A 20078-nucleotide genomic window follows, 5' to 3' on the forward strand; every position below is an offset into this window, starting at 1 on the left:
TAATGCTTTAATATTTAATCATTTCTGCCCACCGAATTCATATTCGTTATATAAATAGGCCCTTTTAATTTTGTCTGGCTTGCCGTTCCAAATAAAATGGAACATTTTTTTGTTCATATAATTTAAAAAGCAGGTCACTAGGTGTAGGCAAAGCCATGAGCAAATAGGTCAATTGTGATATGACTAAAGAGTTAATCAGGGTGATTTTTCCACAAATTGACAGGTATTTTCCTTTCCATGGTAGCAAGATCTTATCTATTTTTGCTAACTTTCTATAAAAATGTATTGGAGTGAGATCTTTGTATCCCTAATTTACTCAAGTGTTTGCATTATTTTTGTCAGTTACCTGTGTTGGCCTCAATATACCTGGATGAGCAATGTGCAGTTTTAGAATATTGATGAACAGCATCAATCAAGTAAATGGCCCAAAACAAATGTCAGATTTCACGTAATTAAAACAATATCTGTAAAGGGCTTTAGCATTTACTTGATCCGCCCTGATACGCTGTTCTCTCTTTAATGTGACGTGAATAAGCTTTCCCCCTATTCCCCGTCCCCAGAACCAGTTTGCTGCTTTGAACGCTCCAAAGAAAGACAACTCTCAGATCGAGGGCCCCAGCATCAGCAATTCATACGGATTCAAAGTCAGCTTGCAGAACCTCCAGGACGCTAAAGCCCTGCACGAGGTGAGACACCCACACACACACACACACAGAGATTGACTGACTGACAGACACACACACACTTCCCACTGACTCAGCTGTTTTCTCACTGACAAACACACACACAATGTAGTTGTAAGGAAGGAATGTGACATCTTGCTTGTCTTTCATCTGTAGGTGCAGCACCTGATGTTGATGAGCATGGAGCTTCACGTGCGGACCCGGCGGGACCTGGAACCCGACCCTGAGTTTGACCCCATATGTGCCTTATTCTACTGCTTCAGCTCTGACGCACCTTTACCTGACTCAGACAAGACCCAGCTGACTGGGGCCATCGTGGTAGACAAGGACTGCCAAGAGAGTGGCCAAGGTGATGGGTCACGCACTCTGTCCCTCCTGCCAAGCTGTGGATGGACCACACTTATCTGACCTTCAAGTATTGTTGTATTGTGTTCATGGTCATTGTGCTTAGATTTGAAAGGACCGTGTAAGGACCGTGTATGCCCAAATTATGGGCAACATATCTGATGTGATTGGTCAAAAGATCCGAATTGGACTGCCTGTGTAAATGCAGCCTGTATGTTTGTGATGTACATTTGAAGTTGGAAGTTTACATACACTTAGGTTGAAGTCATTAAAAATCGTTTCTCCACAAATTTCTTGTCAACAAACTATAGTTTTGGCAAGTCGGTTAGGACATCTACTTTGTGCATGACACAAGTAATTTTTCCAACAATTGTTTACAGAAAGATTATTTCACTAATAATTAACTGTATTACAATTATAGTTGGTCAGATGTTTACATACACTAAGTTGACTGTGTTTAAACAGCTTAGAAAATTCCAGAAAATGGTGTCATGGCTTTAGAAGCTTCTGATAGGCTAATTGACATAATTTGAGTCAATTGGAGGTGTACCTGTGGATGTATTTCACAATGCTTACCTTCAAACTCTGTGCCTCTTTGCTTGACATCATGGGAAATCAAAAGAAATCAGTCAAGACTTCAGAAAAAAAACTGTAGACCTCCACGAGTCTGGTTCATCCTTGGGAGCAATTTCCAAACGCCTGAAGGTACCACGTTCATTTGTACAAACAATAGTACGCAAGTATAAACACCATGGGACCACGCAGGCATCATACTGCTCAGGAAGGAGACGCATTCTGTCTCCGAGAGATGAACGTACTTTGGTGTGAAAAGTGAAACAGAACAACAGTAAAGGACCTTGTGAAGATGCTGGAGGAAACCGGTACAAAAGTATCTATATCGACATAACCTGAAAGGCCGCTCAGCAAGGAAGAAGCCACTGCTTGTAACTGCACATGGGGACAAAGATCATACTTTTTGGAGAAATGTCCTCTGGTCTGATGAAACAAAAATAGAACTTTTGGCCATAATGACCATCGTTATGTTTGTAGGAAAACGGGGAGGCTTGCAAGCCGAAGAACACCATCCCAACGTGAAGCACGGGGGTGGCAGCATCATGTTGTTGGGGGTGCTTTGCTGCAGGAGAAACTGGTGCACTTCACAAAGCAGATAGCATCATGAGGTAGGAAAATTATGAGGATATATTGAAACAACATCTCAAGATATCAGTCAGGAAGTTAAAGTTTGGTCACAAATGGATCTTCCAAATGGACAATGACCCCAAGCATACTTTCAAAGTTGTGGCAAAATGGCTTAAGGACAACAAAGTATTGGAGTGGCCATCACAGAGCCCTGACCTCAATCCTAGAGAAAATGTGTGGGCAGAACTGAAAAAGTGTGTGCGTGCAAGGAGGCCTACAAACCTGACTCAGTTACACCAGATCTGTCAGGAGGAATTGGCCAAAATTGACCCAACTTATTGTGGGAAGCTTGTGGAAGGCTACCCGAAACATTTGACCCAATTTAAAGGCAATGCTACCAAATACTAATTGAGTGTATGTAAACATCTGATCCACTGAGAATGTGATGAAAGAAATGAAAGCTGAAATATATCATTCTCTCTACTATTCTTTTCTGACATTTCACATTCTTAAAATAAAGTGGTGATCTTAATGGCCTAAGACAGGGATTTTTTACTATGACTAAATGTCAGGAATTGTGAAAAACTGAGTTTAAATGTATTTGGCTAAGGTGTATGTATGTAAACTTCCGACTTCAACTGTACCTCTATATGTGTGTGTGCCCTCCCAGGTGTCAGAGGAACAGCACCCCTGCTGGTAAGATCAGGTGTCTCAGGACTGAAGGTCACCTACGCTGTGAATGAGAAGCAGATGTTCCAGGAAGTTGTCACTGTCATAAGAAGGTACAGTAAAGCACAGGCCAGCTTCTGGTCCTAAAGAGCTGAAATGAGTTGGTTCGTTGGCCATCCCTATGGGGGAAATGAATGAATGGGGTTTTGGGATGAACGGCGAAAATAAGTCCGGGCTCTGGCTTGGCCACTCAAGGACATTCAGAGACTTGTCCTGAAGCCACTCCTGTGTTGTCTTGGCTGTGTGCTTAGGGTTGTTGTCCTGTTGGAAGGTGAACCTTCGTCCCAGTCTGAGGTCCTGAGCGCTCTGGAGCAGGTTTTCATCAAGGATCTCTCTGTACTTTGCTCTGTTCATCTTTCCCTCAATCCTGACTAGTCACCCAGTCCCTGCTGCTGAAAACATCCCCACAGCATGATGCTGCCACCACCATGCATCACCGTAGGGATGGTGCCAGGTTTCCTTCAGATGTGACACTTGACATTCAGGCCAAAGAGTTCAATCTTGGTTTCATCAAAGCAGAAAATCTGGTTTCTCATGGTCTGAGAGTCTTTAGCTGCCTTTTGGACAAACTCCAAGCGGGCTGTCATGTGCCTTTTACTGAGAAGTGTCTTCCGTCTGGCCACTCTGCCATAAAGGCCTGATTGGTGGAGTGCTGCAGGGATGGTTGCCCTCCTGGAAGGTTCTCCCATCTCCACAGATGAACTCTAGAGCTCCTTTAGAGTGACCATTGGGTTCTTTATCACCTCCCTGACCAAGGCCCTTCTCCCCTGATTGCTCAGTTTGGCTGGGCGGCCAACTCTAGGAAGAGTCTTGGTGGTTCTAAACCTTTTCCATTTTAAGAATGACGAACACTGGGTTTTGGTGACCTTCAATGCTGCATACATTTTTCGGTACCCTTCCCCAAATCTGTGCCTCGACACAATCCTGTCTCGGAGCTCTACGGACAACTCCTTTGACCTCATGGTTTGGTTTTTGCTCTGACATGCACATTCATCTGTGGGACCTTATATAGACAGGTGGGTGCCTTTCCAAGTCATGTCCAATCAATGGAATGTACCACAGGTGGACTCCAAGTTGTAGAAACGTCTCAAGGATGATCAATGGAAACAGGAATGTACCTGAGCTCAATTTTGAGGTTCATAGCATTTGCAAACATTTCTAAAAACCTGTTTGGCCTTGTCATTATGGGGTGTTGTGTGTAGATTGATGAGGAAAAATATTTATTTCATCCATTTTACAATTAGGCTGTAACGTAACAAAAATGTGGCACAAGTAAAGGGGTCTGAATACTTTCCGAATGCTTTATCCACTTTTATAGACAATATACCTATGCCCAGACAGCGCATTGCACAAACAAAACAACATCAACTGGAAATACTGGGGTCGAATACTGAACTTTTTGTTGAAATTGTTTTATTTTAATGGGAAGGGAATGGCAATCATGGTTACAGACCCAACAACATTATATAGTATCTCCTCCCCGTGAAGAAAAGCACAAACTATTTATAATACACAATGTAAGCAAAACAAGTAAATCATTCCAACATGGCCTAAAATTATGAATAAGATACTAATGAGAACGATGAGCTGATGAGGCATGCCGCAATTTCTATTTAAGACGTTAATGAATGAGTATTCAAAATAATATTTTTTTTCAGCTCTTTTGAAATGTATAGCTACAGAATTCTGAACATGGGCCGTTCTTACAGTATTCTCCCTGTACACCAAGTCAGAACCGTAGGATAAATCATGGGGGCATATAAGCAGACAATGAGAAAGCTCTTACCATATTCAATGATGACATTTCTCTAAAATAGGCTATAGGCTACATGTGCACCACCAAGTCAGAACAGTAGGCTAAATGTTGAGGAGGAAAGAGACCAAATTACTAGGTTGAGGCACATGGACTACAGCTTACTACACAATATACACGTTGTATTACTTTCTTAGCTATAGTATTCATATCTCCCTGGCAAATTTACATAATTTATGCAGCAGCATACATGACATTTTTGGATCACCGTTGTTGTGCTATGCTCACTTGAACGTGGCACAAATGTCCTTTGTAATCAAACTTAGTCAGCAAACTCTGGCATTCTCTGGATTTAGGGTGCTTTCAAGACAACTGGGAACTCTTGGGGGGGACAAGGTTGAATTATGACTCTGTGATCTTCAGGATCGGAGCTCTACAAAGAAGCCCGAGTTCCCGACTTGGAATTCCGAGTTGGATGACTGTTCAAAACGTATTTTCCCAGCCCGACACCATTGCCAATGTATTTAACTTTTTCTGGCCCATGGTGTTGCATGTCAATGTTTATCCTTTTTAAGCTTGGAAAAGAGAACCTTTCAGACAGATGTTCTTAAACTCAGACTTGGACCACACACCTCCACCGAATAGCATTGTAAAATAATAGTGAATACATCAAAACTGTGAAATATGGAATCATGTAGCGACCTAAAATGTGTTAAACAAATCAAAATATTTGTTCTATTTTAGATTCAAAGTAGCCACCCTTTGCCTTGATGACAGCTTTGCACACTATTGGCATTCTCTCATCCAGCTTCACCTGGAATACTTTTTCAAGAGTCTTGAAGTTCCCACATATGCTGAACACTTGTTGGCTGCTTTTCCTTCATTCTGTGGTCCAACTCATCTCAAACCATCTCAATTGGGTTGAGGTCGGGTGATTGTGGAGGCCAGGTCATCTGATGCAGCACTCCATCACTCTCCTTCTTGGTCAAATAGTCCTTACACAGCCTGGATTTGTGTTGGGTCATTGTCCTGTTGAAAAACAAATGATAGTCCTGCTAAGTGCAAACCAGATTAGATGGCGTATTGCTGCAGAATGTTGTGGTAGCCATTAGGGTTGTACATTTTGGGGAATATTCAGAGTTGGAAACATTCCGTGGGAATTAACAGGAATATATGCAAATTAATATTAATATAATTTAAATGTAGATGTTTTTTGCATTGGATATATTTACCATATATGGAGACAGAAACAACCTTTTACCTTAACATAAGTAGACATAATTGCAAATGATTAAATCCTTCCAATAAAAATATATATTTAGTTACGAATTGAACTTGAATTAAATGAGTTGACTCCCTCTAGGAGACTGTCAAACATGATGACAACACCACCAGCTGCTGGGCAGCTTCAATGTGGTGCTCTTATTCTTCTCACTTTGCTTGGTGAGGTAGATTGCTGCTACAACTTGATGACCCTTCACATACCTAACCATTTCCTTGGCTTTCTTGTAGAGTGTATCCATTGTTTTCAGTGCCATGATGTCCTTGAGGAGCAGATTCAATGCATGAGCAGGACAGCCAATGGGTGTGATGTGAGGATAGGACTCCTCCACGTTAGACCAACCTGCCTTCATGTTCGCAGCGTTGTCTGTCACCAGTGCAAATACCTTCTGTGGTCCACTGCCTTCAGCTCATCTGCAATGTAGAGACTGGTGTATCTGTTGTCCCTTGTGTCTGTGCTCTTGTAGAATACTGGTTGAAGGGGTGAAGATGATGTAGTTAATTATTACTTGCCCATTAACATTCAACCACCCATCAGAGATGAATGCAGTACAGTTTGCTATCTCTATGATTTGCTTGACCTTCACTTGAACTCTGATGAACTCTGCATCCAGCAAATTAGTAGATAAAGCATGTCTGGTTGGAGGGGTGAATGCTGGGGCGAAGAACATTCAGAAATCTCTTCCAATAACATTATCAGTTGCATACACAGCTCGAGCAAGACATTCATCAGCATTATTCTGACGTTTCTCTATTGAGTAAAAAAAAAAACTTTTGATTCCAGGAGGACCATGAGCTATTGCTATCAATAAGGTGTCTGATTTCATAATTTCACCTTGAATAGAAGTAGAGGGACTTTTGTCAGAGGTTTCTTATTGTGAGTGCAGAGGAAACTTTATGCACTTGGCCAGATGATTCTGCATCTTTGTTGCATTCTTCACATATGATTTGGCACAGTATTTGTAAATGTACACAGCTTTTCCTTCTACTTTAGCTGCAGTGAAATGTCTCCACATCACTTGGTGCCCGTGGCATTTTCCTGTAAAGATGAGAAACAAATGAGTTTAAAAACAAATACAATTCCATGTACAGATAAATAGTTAAGCAGTTAGATTAAACAACTCCTTTGTAAGATAAAGGTTTTAAAATGAAACATGTATGGAAACAGGTGAATTAACACTCAGCAGGCTCAAGCAAGCTAAAAACCCACATGGTAGCAAAAACTAACTTAGAAATTATTTAAACACACTTTGTGGAGGCTACTATTTACTAGTTGACAAAAAATAATTAAATATTTTCGCCCGTATTGCAATCAAAACTTACCAGAAAGCATGTAGTATTTTGCTCAGACAGTGTAGTCGTGTGTGCTCAATAGCATCTCATTAGTGTGCAAGATCTTGATAATCAGCTGTGATGTGATGGAAGAATGCACTGTGCATGCAGAGGGTTGCAATTCCATTGAATTGGGGATATTTTAACCAAAATATGCCACAAGACCGATAATTGCCTTGTGTATCCCACAAAAAAAGGTTCACTGTTATAAGCCAACTTTTTTGGGATGAATTTAAGCAAAATTCCCCAAATTCCAGGGCTTAACTTCCCATGGAAAATCTCCATGAATTTACCGGAAAGTTTCCCACCCTTTGCAATCCTAGTAGCCATGTTTGTTATTGAATTATAAATAAACCACTGACCGTGTCACCAGCAAAGCACCCCCACACCATGACACCTTCTCCTCCATGCTTCACAGTGGGAACCACACATGCGAACATCATCCGTTCACCTACTCTGCGTCTCACAAAGACACGGCGGTTGGAACCAAACATATCCAATTTGGACTCATCAGACCAAGGACAGATTTCCACCGGCCTAATGTCCATTCAATCAAATCAATCAATCAAATTGATTTATAAAGCTCTTCTTTTTTTTTACATCAGCCGATGTCACAAAGTGCTATACAGAAACCCAGCCCATAATATGGACTTGGTCTTTTACCAAATAGGGCTATCTTCTGTATACCACTCCTACCTTGTCACAACACAACTGATTGGCCCAAACACATTAAGAAGGAAAGAAATTCCACAAATGAACTTTTAACTTTTTGACTACCTCATAAAGCTGGTTGAGAGAATGCCAAGAGTGTGCAAAGCTGTCATTAAGTCAAAAGGGTGGCTACTTTGAAGAATCTCAATTATAAAATATATTTTGATTTATTTAACCCTTTTTTGGTTACTTAATGATTTACCACATGTTATTTCATAGTTTTGATGTCTTCACTTATTCTAAAATGTAGAAAAACCCTTGAATGAGTGGGTGTGTCCACATTTTGACTGGTACTGTGTGTATTTGTTCACATTTGTAAGTAATCTAAAATACTATTTTCTATATTGTTTTGGCCCGTGTTAAACATTTGTACGGCTCTTTCTCCTGTCATGTAAGTCACTGTTCTGTCATGGCAGGTTTGACCCAGACATCCTGGTGGGCTATGAGGTCCAGATGCGTTCCTGGGGCTACCTCCTCCAGCGGGCATCAGCACTCGGTGTGGACCTGTGCCAGCAGCTTTCCCGGGTACCAGGTAGGGTGGCACTGATCCTGCCCCCTCTGCTGCAACAACACTGCTTTATTACCAATACAAATGGTCTGATTGATGGAAGAATATGAACTTCCTCTCCTAAAGGAAACAGTGACAATTGTTAATTACACAGCTTGATATGTGTTCTGTTTGTTACATATTTGGTAGGGTGGCACTGACCCTGGCCCTGTTTGCTGCCACAACACTGCTCACTCACACCTTTTAGCTCCTATAAAACAGGTCTGATGAGAGCTTGTAACGCCAGGGTAGTGGGTTCGATCCCCGGCACCACCCATACGTAGAATGTATGCACACATGACTGTAAGTCGCTTTGGATAAAAGCGTCTGCTAAATGGCATATATTATTATTATTATATTAGAATAAAATAAGCACTTCCTCTCCTAAAGGAAGCCGTGTAATGTAGCTAATCCACAGCTTGAGAGCTTGTTTATTGAGTGTAGATATTTCTCTGTGATTTAGGTAAAGTATTGTGTTTCGTAGCATGGGGGTGTTCTATTTGAAATCTGATTTGATTAAAATACTGTGCAATTGTGGGAGTGAATTTATGCTCCACTCCAGTGTATTCAAATACAGTATATTGGCACTCATACAGAAACCTCGAGCAGGTTTCTTTCTGACGTTCTACTGCTCTATACCCAGCCATTCTATCCAGGTCAAAGGAGAATGTCGTCTGGCTGCTTCTCCATGGGTGTAATAACGTCTGTATGTCTGTTGTCTTCAGGTAACGCCAAAGAGAACCATTTCGCAGCAGAGAGAGACGAGTATAGAGCAGACGCCATGACAGAGATACACATCATCGGACGTATCGTCATCGACCTGTGGAGAATTATGAAGACTGAGGTAGCTGCTGCTGCAGACGTTATTAATCACTTCCCTTTTATTTTAACAACATAACCACCGGATGCTTTGGTTTCTTAGGTCATTTGTGTGTATTTCATTGTTTTTGTCCCCAGGTGACATTGAACAACTACAGTTTTGAGAATGTGGCCTTCCACGTCCTGCACCAGCGCTTCCCCCTGTACAGCCCCCGCTCCCTGTCAGACTGGTTCGACCACAACACTGACCTGTACAGGTGGGCAATACACCATCCTACTGGATACACTCACACCCATTTACCTACCTGGCTGATCTCTCTGCTCTGCTTCTTGCTCCTAAGCAACTTTGCAGTATTTTGTTTTTTTTGTGTCTTATTTCTTACATTATTAGCCCAGAATGTTTTTTGCGTTATTGTATACAGACAGAAATAACTTTTGGATATCTGAGCGGTGGTAACTCACCAGCATTATGACTTTGCCGAATTGGATCCTTTGTTCGTACCCCCCAGGGCAATTTAACTTATTCCAGAGGCTGCTCCAAGACGCAGCCGGTGGAGGAGAGGTATTCGGAGTGGACTTCTAGTCTGACTCAGTAGTCGTGCACACCAGCCACCGCTTCTGAGTATATAACCCGCTAATGTTCAGTCTCTGGACGAGCTCAGGGTGAGGAGCTCCGTCCAGAGAGACATCAGGGACTATAACATACTCTGTTTCACGGAATCATGACTCTACAATTATACTGTCCTTGTCCACACAGCCAGCTGGGTTCTCAGTACATCGCGCAGACAGGAATAAAGAACTCTCCGGGAAGAAGAAAGGCGATGGTGTTTCATGATTTACTACCCATGGTGTGATTGTGATAACGTACAGAAACTCAAGTCCTTTTGTTCACCCGACCTAGAATACCTCGCAATCAAATGCAGACCGTATTACCTCTCAAGATACATTTCTTTGGTTATAGTTGTGTATATTCTCCCTCAAGCCGATACCACGACGGCCCTCAAGGAGCTACACTGAACACCACATATCCACATATCCTGAGGCCGCATTTATTGTAGCTGGGGATTTTAACAAAGCAAATTTGAGGAAAACGCAACCAAAGTTCTATCAATACATTGACTATAGTACTTGCGCTGCTAAAACAATCGATCACTGCTAATCCCCCTTCCGGGATGCCTGCAAGACGCTCCCTGCCCTACCTTCTTCAAATCAGATCACGACTCCATTTTGCTCCTCCCTTCCTATCAACTCAAACAAGAAGTACCCATGCTAAGGTCTATTTAACACTCTTCTGACCAGAATCCATGCTTCAAGATTGTTTTAATCACGCAGACTGGGATATGTTCCGGGTAGCCTCTGAGAAGAACATTAACGTATACACAGACACGGTGACTGAGGAAGTGTGTAGGCAATGTGGTTCCCACTACCAACACCAGAAACCGTGGATAGTCGGCAGCATTCACACAAAACTGAAAGCACAAACCACCGCATTTAACCATGGCAAGGTAACTGGGTATATGGTAGAATACAAACAGTGTAGTTATTCCCTCCATAAGGCAATCAAACAGGCAACACGTCAGTACAGAGACAGAGTGGAGTCGCAATTCAACGGCTGACATGAGACGTATGTGGCCGGGTCTACAGACCATCACGGATTACAAAGGGAAAACCAGCCAGGTCGCGGATACCGACGTCTTGCTCTCAGACAAGTTAAATATCTTCTTCGCCCGCTTTAAGGATAACACAATGCCACCGACACGGCCCGCTCCCAAGGACTGTGTGCTCTCGTTCTCTGTGGCCGACATGAGTAAGACATTTAATAGTTTTAACCTTCGCAAGGCTGCCGGCACAGACGCCATTCCTAGCCACGTCCTCAGAGCATGCACAGACCAGCTGACTGGAGTGTTTACAGACACAGTCCATACTTGTTTCAAGATGTCCACCATTGTTCCTGTACCCAAGGAGGCAAAGGTAACTGAACTCAATGACTATCGCCCCGTAGCATTCACTTCTGTCATCATGAAGTGTTTTGAGAGGCTAGTTAAGGATCATATCACCTCCAGACCCACCTCAATTTGTATACCGCCCCAAAAGATACACAGACGATACAATCACCGTCGCACTGCACACTGCCCTATCCCATCTGGACAAGAGGAATACCTATGTAAGAATGCTGTTCATTGACTATAACACCATAGTACCCTCCAAGCTCATCATTAATCTTGGGGCCCTGGGCATCCTGACAGGCCGCCCCCAGGTGGTGAAGGTAGGAAACAACACCTCCACGTTACTGATCCTCAACACAGGGGCCCCACAAGGGTACGTGCTCAGCCTCCTCCTGTACTCCCTGTTCAACCATGACTGTGTGGCAACGCAAGCCTCCAACTCAATCATCAAGTTTGCAGACGACACAACAGAGGAGCTGATCGTGAACTTCAGGAAACAGCAGAGGGAGCACGCCCCTATCCACATCAACGGGACCGCAGTGGAAAGCTTCAAGTTGAAAAGCTTCAAGTTCCTCGGCGTACACATCACTGACAATCTGAAATGGTCCACCCACACAGACAACAGCGCCTCTTCAACCTCAGGAGGCTAAGGAAATTTGGCTTGGCCCCTAAGACCCTCACAAACTTTTACAGATGCACAATTGAGAGCATCATGTTGGGCTGTATCACCGCCTGGTACGGCAACTGCACCTCCCGCAACCGCAGGGCTGTCCAGAGGGTGGTGCGGTCAGCCCATCACATCATCATGGGCTCACTGCCTGCCCTCCAGGACACCTACAGCACCAGATGTCACAGTAAGGCCAAAAATATCATCAAGGGCATCAACCACCCGAGCCATGGCCTGTTCACCCCACTACCATCCAGAAGGCGAGGTCAGTACAGGTGCATCAAAGCTGGGATCGAGAGACTGAAAAACAGCTTCTGTCTCAAGGCCATCAGACTGTTAAACAGCCATCACTAGCTGGCTTCCACCCGGTTACGCAACCCTGCACCTTAGAGGCTGCTGCACTATTTACATAGACATGGAATCACTGGCCACTTTAATAATGGAACCGTAGTCACTTTAATAATGTTTACATACTGCTTTACTAAATACTGTATTCTATTCTACTGTATTTTAGTCAATGCCACTCCCGACATTTCTCGTCCTAATATTTATATATTTCTTAATTACATTATTTTACTTCAGATGTGTGTCTTGTTGTGAATTGTTAGATACTACTGCACCGTTGGAGCTAGAAACACAAGCATTTCGTTACACCTGCAATAATATCTGCTAAATATGTGTATGTGACCAATAGAATTTGATTTAATTGATGTGCTCCCATTAATACTAGTGTCAGGGGTGCAACTTTCACTGAGGCAACCGTGTGGTTTAGGACCATGCGGACGTCTCTAACCGGTCCAGTAGGCTGTTTGGAGTGTTTATCCCACTAGATAAAAAAAATATATACAATAATTATGCCCCCCCGCCCCCCACACAAAAGTTGCACCCCTGACTATAGTCACAATTTTTTGGTGATAAACTCTTTATTGGTTCTTCATACCAATTCAGTTGAAACAGACGATAAATCGTGTCTTTACATCTGCAGTACTTTTGATTTCCTGGATGAAGTTGACCCCGACTGTGTTGTGTGTCTGCCAGGTGGAAGGTGGTGGACCACTATGTTAGCCGGGTGGGCGGTACCATGCAGCTTCTCCAGCAACATGACATCATCGGCAGGACCAGCGAGCTGGCCAGGGTGTTTGGGATCCAGTTCTATCACGTGCTCACCAGGGGATCCCAGGTCAGGACCCAGCACACGTTGGAACGTTATTAGAACGTTGTGAGATGTGAATTAACACTGTGTTGATGTAATGTTTAGCTACAGGTACAACATGGTGTTTCGTGCCAAGGGTATTATCGTAAACTGTTTTTCTATTTTATTTATATAGATTCAAATTCAGTTTATGTTCAGTTTGTTTTCTGACCTGATTTGCACATTTTTATTTAGTTTTAGTTGTATCGAAATGTTAATATTTAGTTTTAGTGTTGGGGACAGAAGGAATGTGTGGGAGGCTAGGAGCCATTTGGGTTGTATAGTTTGTTTTTTGGGATGTCACTTCCTGCAACTTGGGTCAATAATATATAAGGGTGACAGATCAGGTCATAGTTTAGGTTATGTTTAAATTGTAAAGCCAATGTCAATGTCACTTGGATTTAAAAGGAAGAGCACAGAGACTGGTGCAAAGGAATCTGGTGACACCAATCCAATGCTTTTTAACTTTAATAGTACAGATCTATCTAAATCAGTTTCACAGCAGCAAAATAATCCTGCAGCAACAACAAATGTGGATTATAATTCTTGGACATGTTTGTAGGGGTTGATAAACCATTCTATGAGACGAGTGATCAAATTTAGATAGTATATCTCTGTACACGTTAGAAGAATCAAGTTGGCTACCCCCCATTAGTTATCTAGTGATACACAAACTATTCTTATTTGGAAAAATCGCCATCTCCTGGCTGCATTTACCCACCAGATTGTTAGCTTGAAATCCCCCCAAAAGCTTGAAAACGACATTTAGATTAAAAATATATATATAATTACTAAAACTGAACAGATTTCATGACTGTTTTATTTTTACTTCGTTTTGGGATCAAAGATAGTTCCAGTATAGCTTTATTTTTAAAACTGGTTTATTTATTTCAGTTTACTAAATTGTTTTTTTCATGATTTTAGTTTTCATTTACTATAATAACCTTGCTTCACTCACTGTCCAATGGGAGCTGATATGCCTCTCATTTAGGGCAGTTGAAGTTCAGGCTCACCTCTACCTCCCCCTCTGTGGTAGACTAGAATGTGTCTGTCTGGCTCACCTCTACCTCCCCCTCTGTGGTAGACTAGAATGTGTCTGTCTGGCTCACCTCTACCTCCCCCTCTGTGGTAGACTAGAATGTGTCTGTCTGGCTCACCTCTACCTCCCCCTCTGTGGTAGACTAGAATGTGTCTGTCTGGCTCACCTCTACCTCCCCCTCTGTGGTAGACTAGAATGTGTCTGTCTGGCTCACCTCTACCTCCCCCTCTGTGGTAGACTAGAATGTGTCTGTCTGGCTCACCTCTACCTCCCCCTCTGTGGTAGACTAGAATGTGTCTGTCTGGCTCACCTCTACCTCCCCCTCTGTGGTAGACTAGAATGTGTCTGTCTGGCTCACCTCTACCTCCCCCTCTGTGGTAGACTAGAATGTGTCTGTCTGGCTCACCTCTACCTCCCCCTCTGTGGTAGACTAGAATGTGTCTGTCTGGCTCACCTCTACCTCCCCCTCTGTGGTAGACTAGAATGTGACTGTCTGGCTCACCTCTACCTCCCCCTCTGTGGTAGACTAGAATGTGTCTGTCTGGCTCACCTCTACCTCCCCCTCTGTGGGAGACTAGAATGTGTCTTGTCTCACTCTGCTCTCTCTCCTCTCTTCTCCCTGCTGTACCATGTGTCTCACTCTGCCCTCTCTCCTCTCTCCTCCCTGCTGTACCATGTGTCACTCTACTCTCTCTCCTCTCTCCTCCCTGCTGTACCATGTGTCACTCTGCTCTCTCTCCTCTCCTTCCTGCTGTACCATGTGTCACTCTGCCCTCTCTCCTCTCCTTCCTGCTGTACCATGTGTCACTCTGCCCTCTCTCCTCCCCTTCCTGCTGTACCATGTGTCACTCTGCCCTCTCTCCTCTCCTCCCTGCTGTACCATGTGTCACTCTGCCCTCTCTCCTCTCCTTCCTGCTGTACCATGTGTCACTCTGCCCTCTCTCCTCTCCTCCCTGCTGTACCATGTGTCACTCTGCCCTCTCTCCTCTCCTCCCTGCTGTACCATGTGTCACTCTACCCTCTCTCCTCTCCTCCCTGCTGTACCATGTGTCACTCTGCCCTCTCTCCTCTCCTCCCTGCTGTACCATGTGTCACTCTGCCCTCTCTCCTCTCCTCCCTGCTGTACCATGTGTCACTCTGCTCTCCTCTCTCCTCCCTGCTGTACCATGTGTCACTCTGCTCTCTCTCCTCTCCTCCCTGCTGTACCATGTGTCACTCTACCCTCTCTCCTCTCCTCCCTGCTGTACCATGTGTCACTCTGCTCTCTCTCCTCTCCTCCCTGCTGTACCATGTGTCACTGCTCTCTTTCCTCTCTCCTCCCTGCTGTACCATGTGTCACTCTGCCCTCTCTCCTCTCTCCTCCCTGCTGTACCATGTGTCACTCTGCACTCTCCTCTCTCCTCCCTGCTGTACCATGTGTCACTCTGCCCTCTCTCCTCTCTCCTCCCTGCTGTACCATGTGTCACTCTGCTCTCTCTCCTCTCCTCCCTGCTGTACCATGTGTCACTCTGCTCTCTCTCTCCTCTCCTCCCTGCTGTACCATGTGTCACTCTGCTCTCTCTCCTCTCCTCCCTGCTGTACCATGTGTCACTCTGCTCTCTCTCCTCTCCTCCCTGCTGTACCATGTGTCACTCTGCTCTCTCTCCTCTCCTCCCTGCTGTACCATGTGTCTCACTCTGCTCTCTCTCCTCTCCTCCCTGCTGTACCATGTGTCACTCTGCTCTCTCTCCTCTCCTCCCTGCTGTACCATGTGTCACTCTGCTCTCTCTCCTCTCCTCCCTGCTGTACCATGTGTCACTCTACCCTCTCTCCTCTCCTCCCTGCTGTACCATGTGTCACTCTGCTCTCTCTCCTCTCCTCCCTGCTGTTCCATGTGTCACTCTGCTCTCTCTCCTCTCCTCCCTGCTGTACCATGTGTCACTCTACCCTCTCTCCTCTCCTCCCTGCTGTACCATGTGTCACTCTGCTCTCTCTCCTCTCCTCCCTGCTGTACCATGTGTCACTCTACCCTCTCTCCTCTCCTCCCTGCTGTTCCATGTGTCACTCTGCTCTCTCTCCTCTCTCCTCCCTGCTGTACCATGTGTCACTCTGCTCTCTCTCCTCTCCTCCCTGCTGTACCATGTGTCACTCTACCCTCTCTCCTCTCCTCCCTGCTGTACCATGTGTCACTCTGCTCTCTCTCCTCTCCTCCCTGCTGTTCCATGTGTCACTCTGCTCTCTCTCCTCTCCTCCCTGCTGTACCATGTGTCACTCTACCCTCTCTCCTCTCCTCCCTGCTGTACCATGTGTCACTCTGCTCTCTCTCCTCTCCTCCCTGCTGTACCATGTGTCACTCTACCCTCTCTCCTCTCCTCCCTGCTGTTCCATGTGTCACTCTGCTCTCTCTCCTCTCTCCTCCCTGCTGTACCATGTGTCACTCTGCTCTCTCTCCTCTCCTCCCTGCTGTACCATGTGTCACTCTGCTCTCTCCTCTCTCCTCCCTGCTGTACCATGTGTCACTCTGCTCTCCTCTCTCCTCCCTGCTGTACCATGTGTCACTCTGCTCTCTCTCCTCTCCTCCCTGCTGTACCATGTGTCACTCTGCTCTCTCTCCTCTCCTTCCTGCTGTACCATGTGTCACTCTGCTCTCTCTCCTCTCTCCTCCCTGCTGTACCATGTGTCACTCTGCTCTCTCTCCTCTCTCCTCCCTGCTGTACCATGTGTCTCACTCTGCTCTCTCTCCTCTCTCCTCCCTGCTGTACCATGTGTCACTCTGCCCTCTCTCCTCTCTCCTTCCTGCTGTACCATGTCTCACTCTGCTCTCTCTCCTCTCCTCCCTGCTGTACCATGTCTCACTCTGCTCTCTCTCCTCTCCTTCCTGCTGTACCATGTGTCACTCTGCCCTCTCTCCTCTCCTTCCTGCTGTACCATGTGTCACTCTGCACTCTCCTCTCTCCTCCCTGCTGTACCATGTGTCACTCTGCCCTCTCTCCTCTCTCCTCCCTGCTGTACCATGTGTCACTCTGCCCTCTCTCCTCTCTCCTCCCTGCTGTACCATGTGTCACTCTGCCCTCTCTCCTCTCTCCTCCCTGCTGTACCATGTGTCACTCTGCCCTCTCTCCTCTCTCCTTCCTGCTGTACCATGTGTCACTCTGCTCTCTCTCCTCTCCTCCCTGCTGTACCATGTGTCACTCTGCTCTCTCTCCTCTCCTTCCTGCTGTACCATGTGTCACTCTGCCCTCTCTCCTCTCTCCTCCCTGCTGTACCATGTGTCACTCTGCCCTCTCTCCTCTCCTCCCTGCTGTACCATGTGTCACTCTGCCCTCTCCCATCTCCTCCCTGCTGTACCATGTGTCACTCTGCTCTCTCTCCTCTCCTTCCTGCTGTACTATGTGTCACTCTGCTCTCTCTCCTCTCCTCCCTGCTGTACCATGTGTCACTCTGCTCTCTCTCCTTCCTGCTGTACCATGTGTCACTCTGCTCTCTCTCCTCTCCTTCCTGCTGTACCATGTGTCACTCTGCTCTCTCTCCTCTCCTCCCTGCTGTACCATGTGTCACTCTGCTCTCTCTCCTCTCCTTCCTGCTGTACCATGTGTCACTCTGCCCTCTCTCCTCTCCTTCCTGCTGTACCATGTGTCACTCTGCCCTCTCTCCTCTCCTCCCTGCTGTACCATGTGTCACTCTGCCCTCTCTCCTCTCCTCCCTGCTGTACCATGTGTCACTCTGCCCTCTCTCCTCTCCTTCCTGCTGTACCATGTGTCACTCTGCCCTCTCTCCTCTCCTTCCTGCTGTACCATGTCTCACTCTGCTCTCTCTCCCACTTTTCTTCATGCAGCACTGTGTGGAGTCCATGATGCTGCGTGTGGCCAAGCCCATGAACTACATCCCTGTTACGCCCAGCATACAACAGAGAGCCCAGCAGAGGGCGCCACAGTGCATCCCGCTGGTCATGGAGCCTGAGTCGCGCTTCTACAGCAACTCTATGGTGGTGCTGGACTTCCAGTCGCTCTACCCCTCCATCGCCATCGCCTACAACTACTGCTACTCTACCTGTCTGGGCCACGTGGAGAGTATGGGAACGTAAGGGACAACGCCTAGACAGAGAGAGACACACTCCAAGCATGCACTCCTACACTACACACGTTCTTAGCATTCTGATAGGTTAAGATGTGAGTCAAGGTACAGAGACCAACCACTGTGAGTTGTTTCAGGGCCGATGAGTTTAAGTTTGGCTGCACCTCCCTGAGGGTTCCCCCTGAGCTCCTCTATCAACTCAAAAATGACATCACCGTCTCTCCCAACGGCATCGCCTTTGTCCAGGTACAACTAGTCCTCTGATCCTGTCATGTGATTAACATTCACTTTTTCTTCTGGAGTCGGCAGGTTTTTGATCGAACAAACAACAAAACTATCATGGCTCTTCTAAGACGGAACTGTGTGTGTGTGTCTGTGTGTCTTCTCCGTCCAGCCCACGGTGAGGAAAGGGGTCCTGCCCAGCATGTTGGAGGAGATACTGAATACGCGGTTCATGCTGAAGCGTTCCATGAAAACCTACAAGCAGGATAAGACCTTGATGAGGCTGCTGGACGCCAGGCAGCTGGGACTCAAGCTCATCGCCAACGGCTATGCCGCCGCCAACTGCTCTGGACGCATGCCCAGCGTAGAGGTGAGGGCCTGGGGTTCACACACACGGTCTCCCACACTCTGACTGTTAACTGTTTGTGTTGTAAACGTTTGAGCTGTGAAAATCATTTCCTCTTAAAAGGATAATATACACTGAGTGGTCAGTTTATATTAGGTACACCCATCTAGTACCTATCTAGAGTCGGACCACCCCCCTTTGCATCCAGAACAGCCTGAATACTTTGGGCATAAAAACGTTGCTCAATTGGTATCTCGGGACCTAACGTGTGCCAGGAAAACATTCCCTACACCACCGGCACCAGCCTGTACCGTTGACACCAGGCAGGATGGGGCCATGGACTCATACTGCTTACGCCAAATCCTGACTCTGCCATCAGCATGACTCAACAGGGACCAAGATATGTCGGACCGGGCTGTGTTTTTCCACTCCTCAGTTGTCCAGTGTTGGTGATGGCGTTCCCACTGGAGCCACTTCTTCTGGTTTCTAGCTGATAGGTGTGGAACCCCGTGTGGTCGTCTGCTGCAATAGCCCATCCGTAACAAGGCTCCACCAGTTGTGTTCTGAGAAGCCGTTCTGCACTCCACTGTTGTACTGCGACATTATTTGCCTGTTTGTGACCCGCCTGTTAGCTTTCCCGATTCTTGCCCTTCTCCTTCAACCTCTCATCAACAAACTGTTTTCATCCACAGGGCTGCTGCTGACTGGATGTTTATTGTTTATTGCACCATTCTCTGTAAACCCCTAGACAGTGTTGTGCGTGAAAAGCCCAGGAGGCCAGACGATCATACCGCGCGCGCTCAAAGTCACTTAGGTAAACTTGTTTTGCCCATTCTAACGTTCAATCGAACAGTAACTGAATGCCTCGATGCCTGCTTAATATAGCAAGCCACGGCCACGTGACTCACTGTCTATAGGAGCGAACCCTTTTTGTGAATGGGGTGGTGTACCTAATAAACTGGCCTCAGTGTATACGTAATCAATCTAAATCACTGTTTCTAAAGTCAACGTGGTACAGTTTGTCTCCTTTTCTTCTCCCTCCCATCAGTTGTTAGCTGGGTTTGCATTAACCTTAGCTGAAAGCTTTTTCCTCATGGTTATCTTTCCCCCTGTATGGTGTCGTTAGGTTGGTGACAGTATTGTCCACAAGGCCAGGGAGACCCTGGAGAGAGCCATCAAGCTGGTCAACGACACCAAGAAATGGGGAGCCCACGTTGTGTACGGGGACACAGACAGGTAAGGGATGGGATTTAGAGAATGAATCATCAGGTAT

General features: G+C 45.8%; 1 protein-coding gene across 2 annotated transcripts in view; it reads left to right on the forward strand.

The window, feature by feature from the left end:
• LOC123990676 (DNA polymerase zeta catalytic subunit-like) overlaps nucleotides 1-20078 on the forward strand; it is a 137781-nt gene that overhangs the window by 112986 nt on the left and 4717 nt on the right. For both annotated transcript variants that reach the window (XM_046291415.1, XM_046291416.1), the window contains exons 16-26: nucleotides 561-686; nucleotides 840-1032; nucleotides 2839-2950; nucleotides 8391-8506; nucleotides 9247-9365; nucleotides 9479-9597; nucleotides 12992-13133; nucleotides 17999-18243; nucleotides 18375-18483; nucleotides 18632-18829; nucleotides 19932-20041. In XM_046291415.1, the coding sequence (XP_046147371.1) occupies nucleotides 561-686; nucleotides 840-1032; nucleotides 2839-2950; nucleotides 8391-8506; nucleotides 9247-9365; nucleotides 9479-9597; nucleotides 12992-13133; nucleotides 17999-18243; nucleotides 18375-18483; nucleotides 18632-18829; nucleotides 19932-20041 (1589 nt within the window). The remainder of the gene's footprint in view (nucleotides 1-560; nucleotides 687-839; nucleotides 1033-2838; nucleotides 2951-8390; nucleotides 8507-9246; nucleotides 9366-9478; nucleotides 9598-12991; nucleotides 13134-17998; nucleotides 18244-18374; nucleotides 18484-18631; nucleotides 18830-19931; nucleotides 20042-20078) is intronic.

Source organism: Oncorhynchus gorbuscha, linkage group LG12, assembly GCF_021184085.1.
Source record: "Oncorhynchus gorbuscha isolate QuinsamMale2020 ecotype Even-year linkage group LG12, OgorEven_v1.0, whole genome shotgun sequence".
Taxonomy (NCBI): domain Eukaryota; kingdom Metazoa; phylum Chordata; class Actinopteri; order Salmoniformes; family Salmonidae; genus Oncorhynchus; species Oncorhynchus gorbuscha.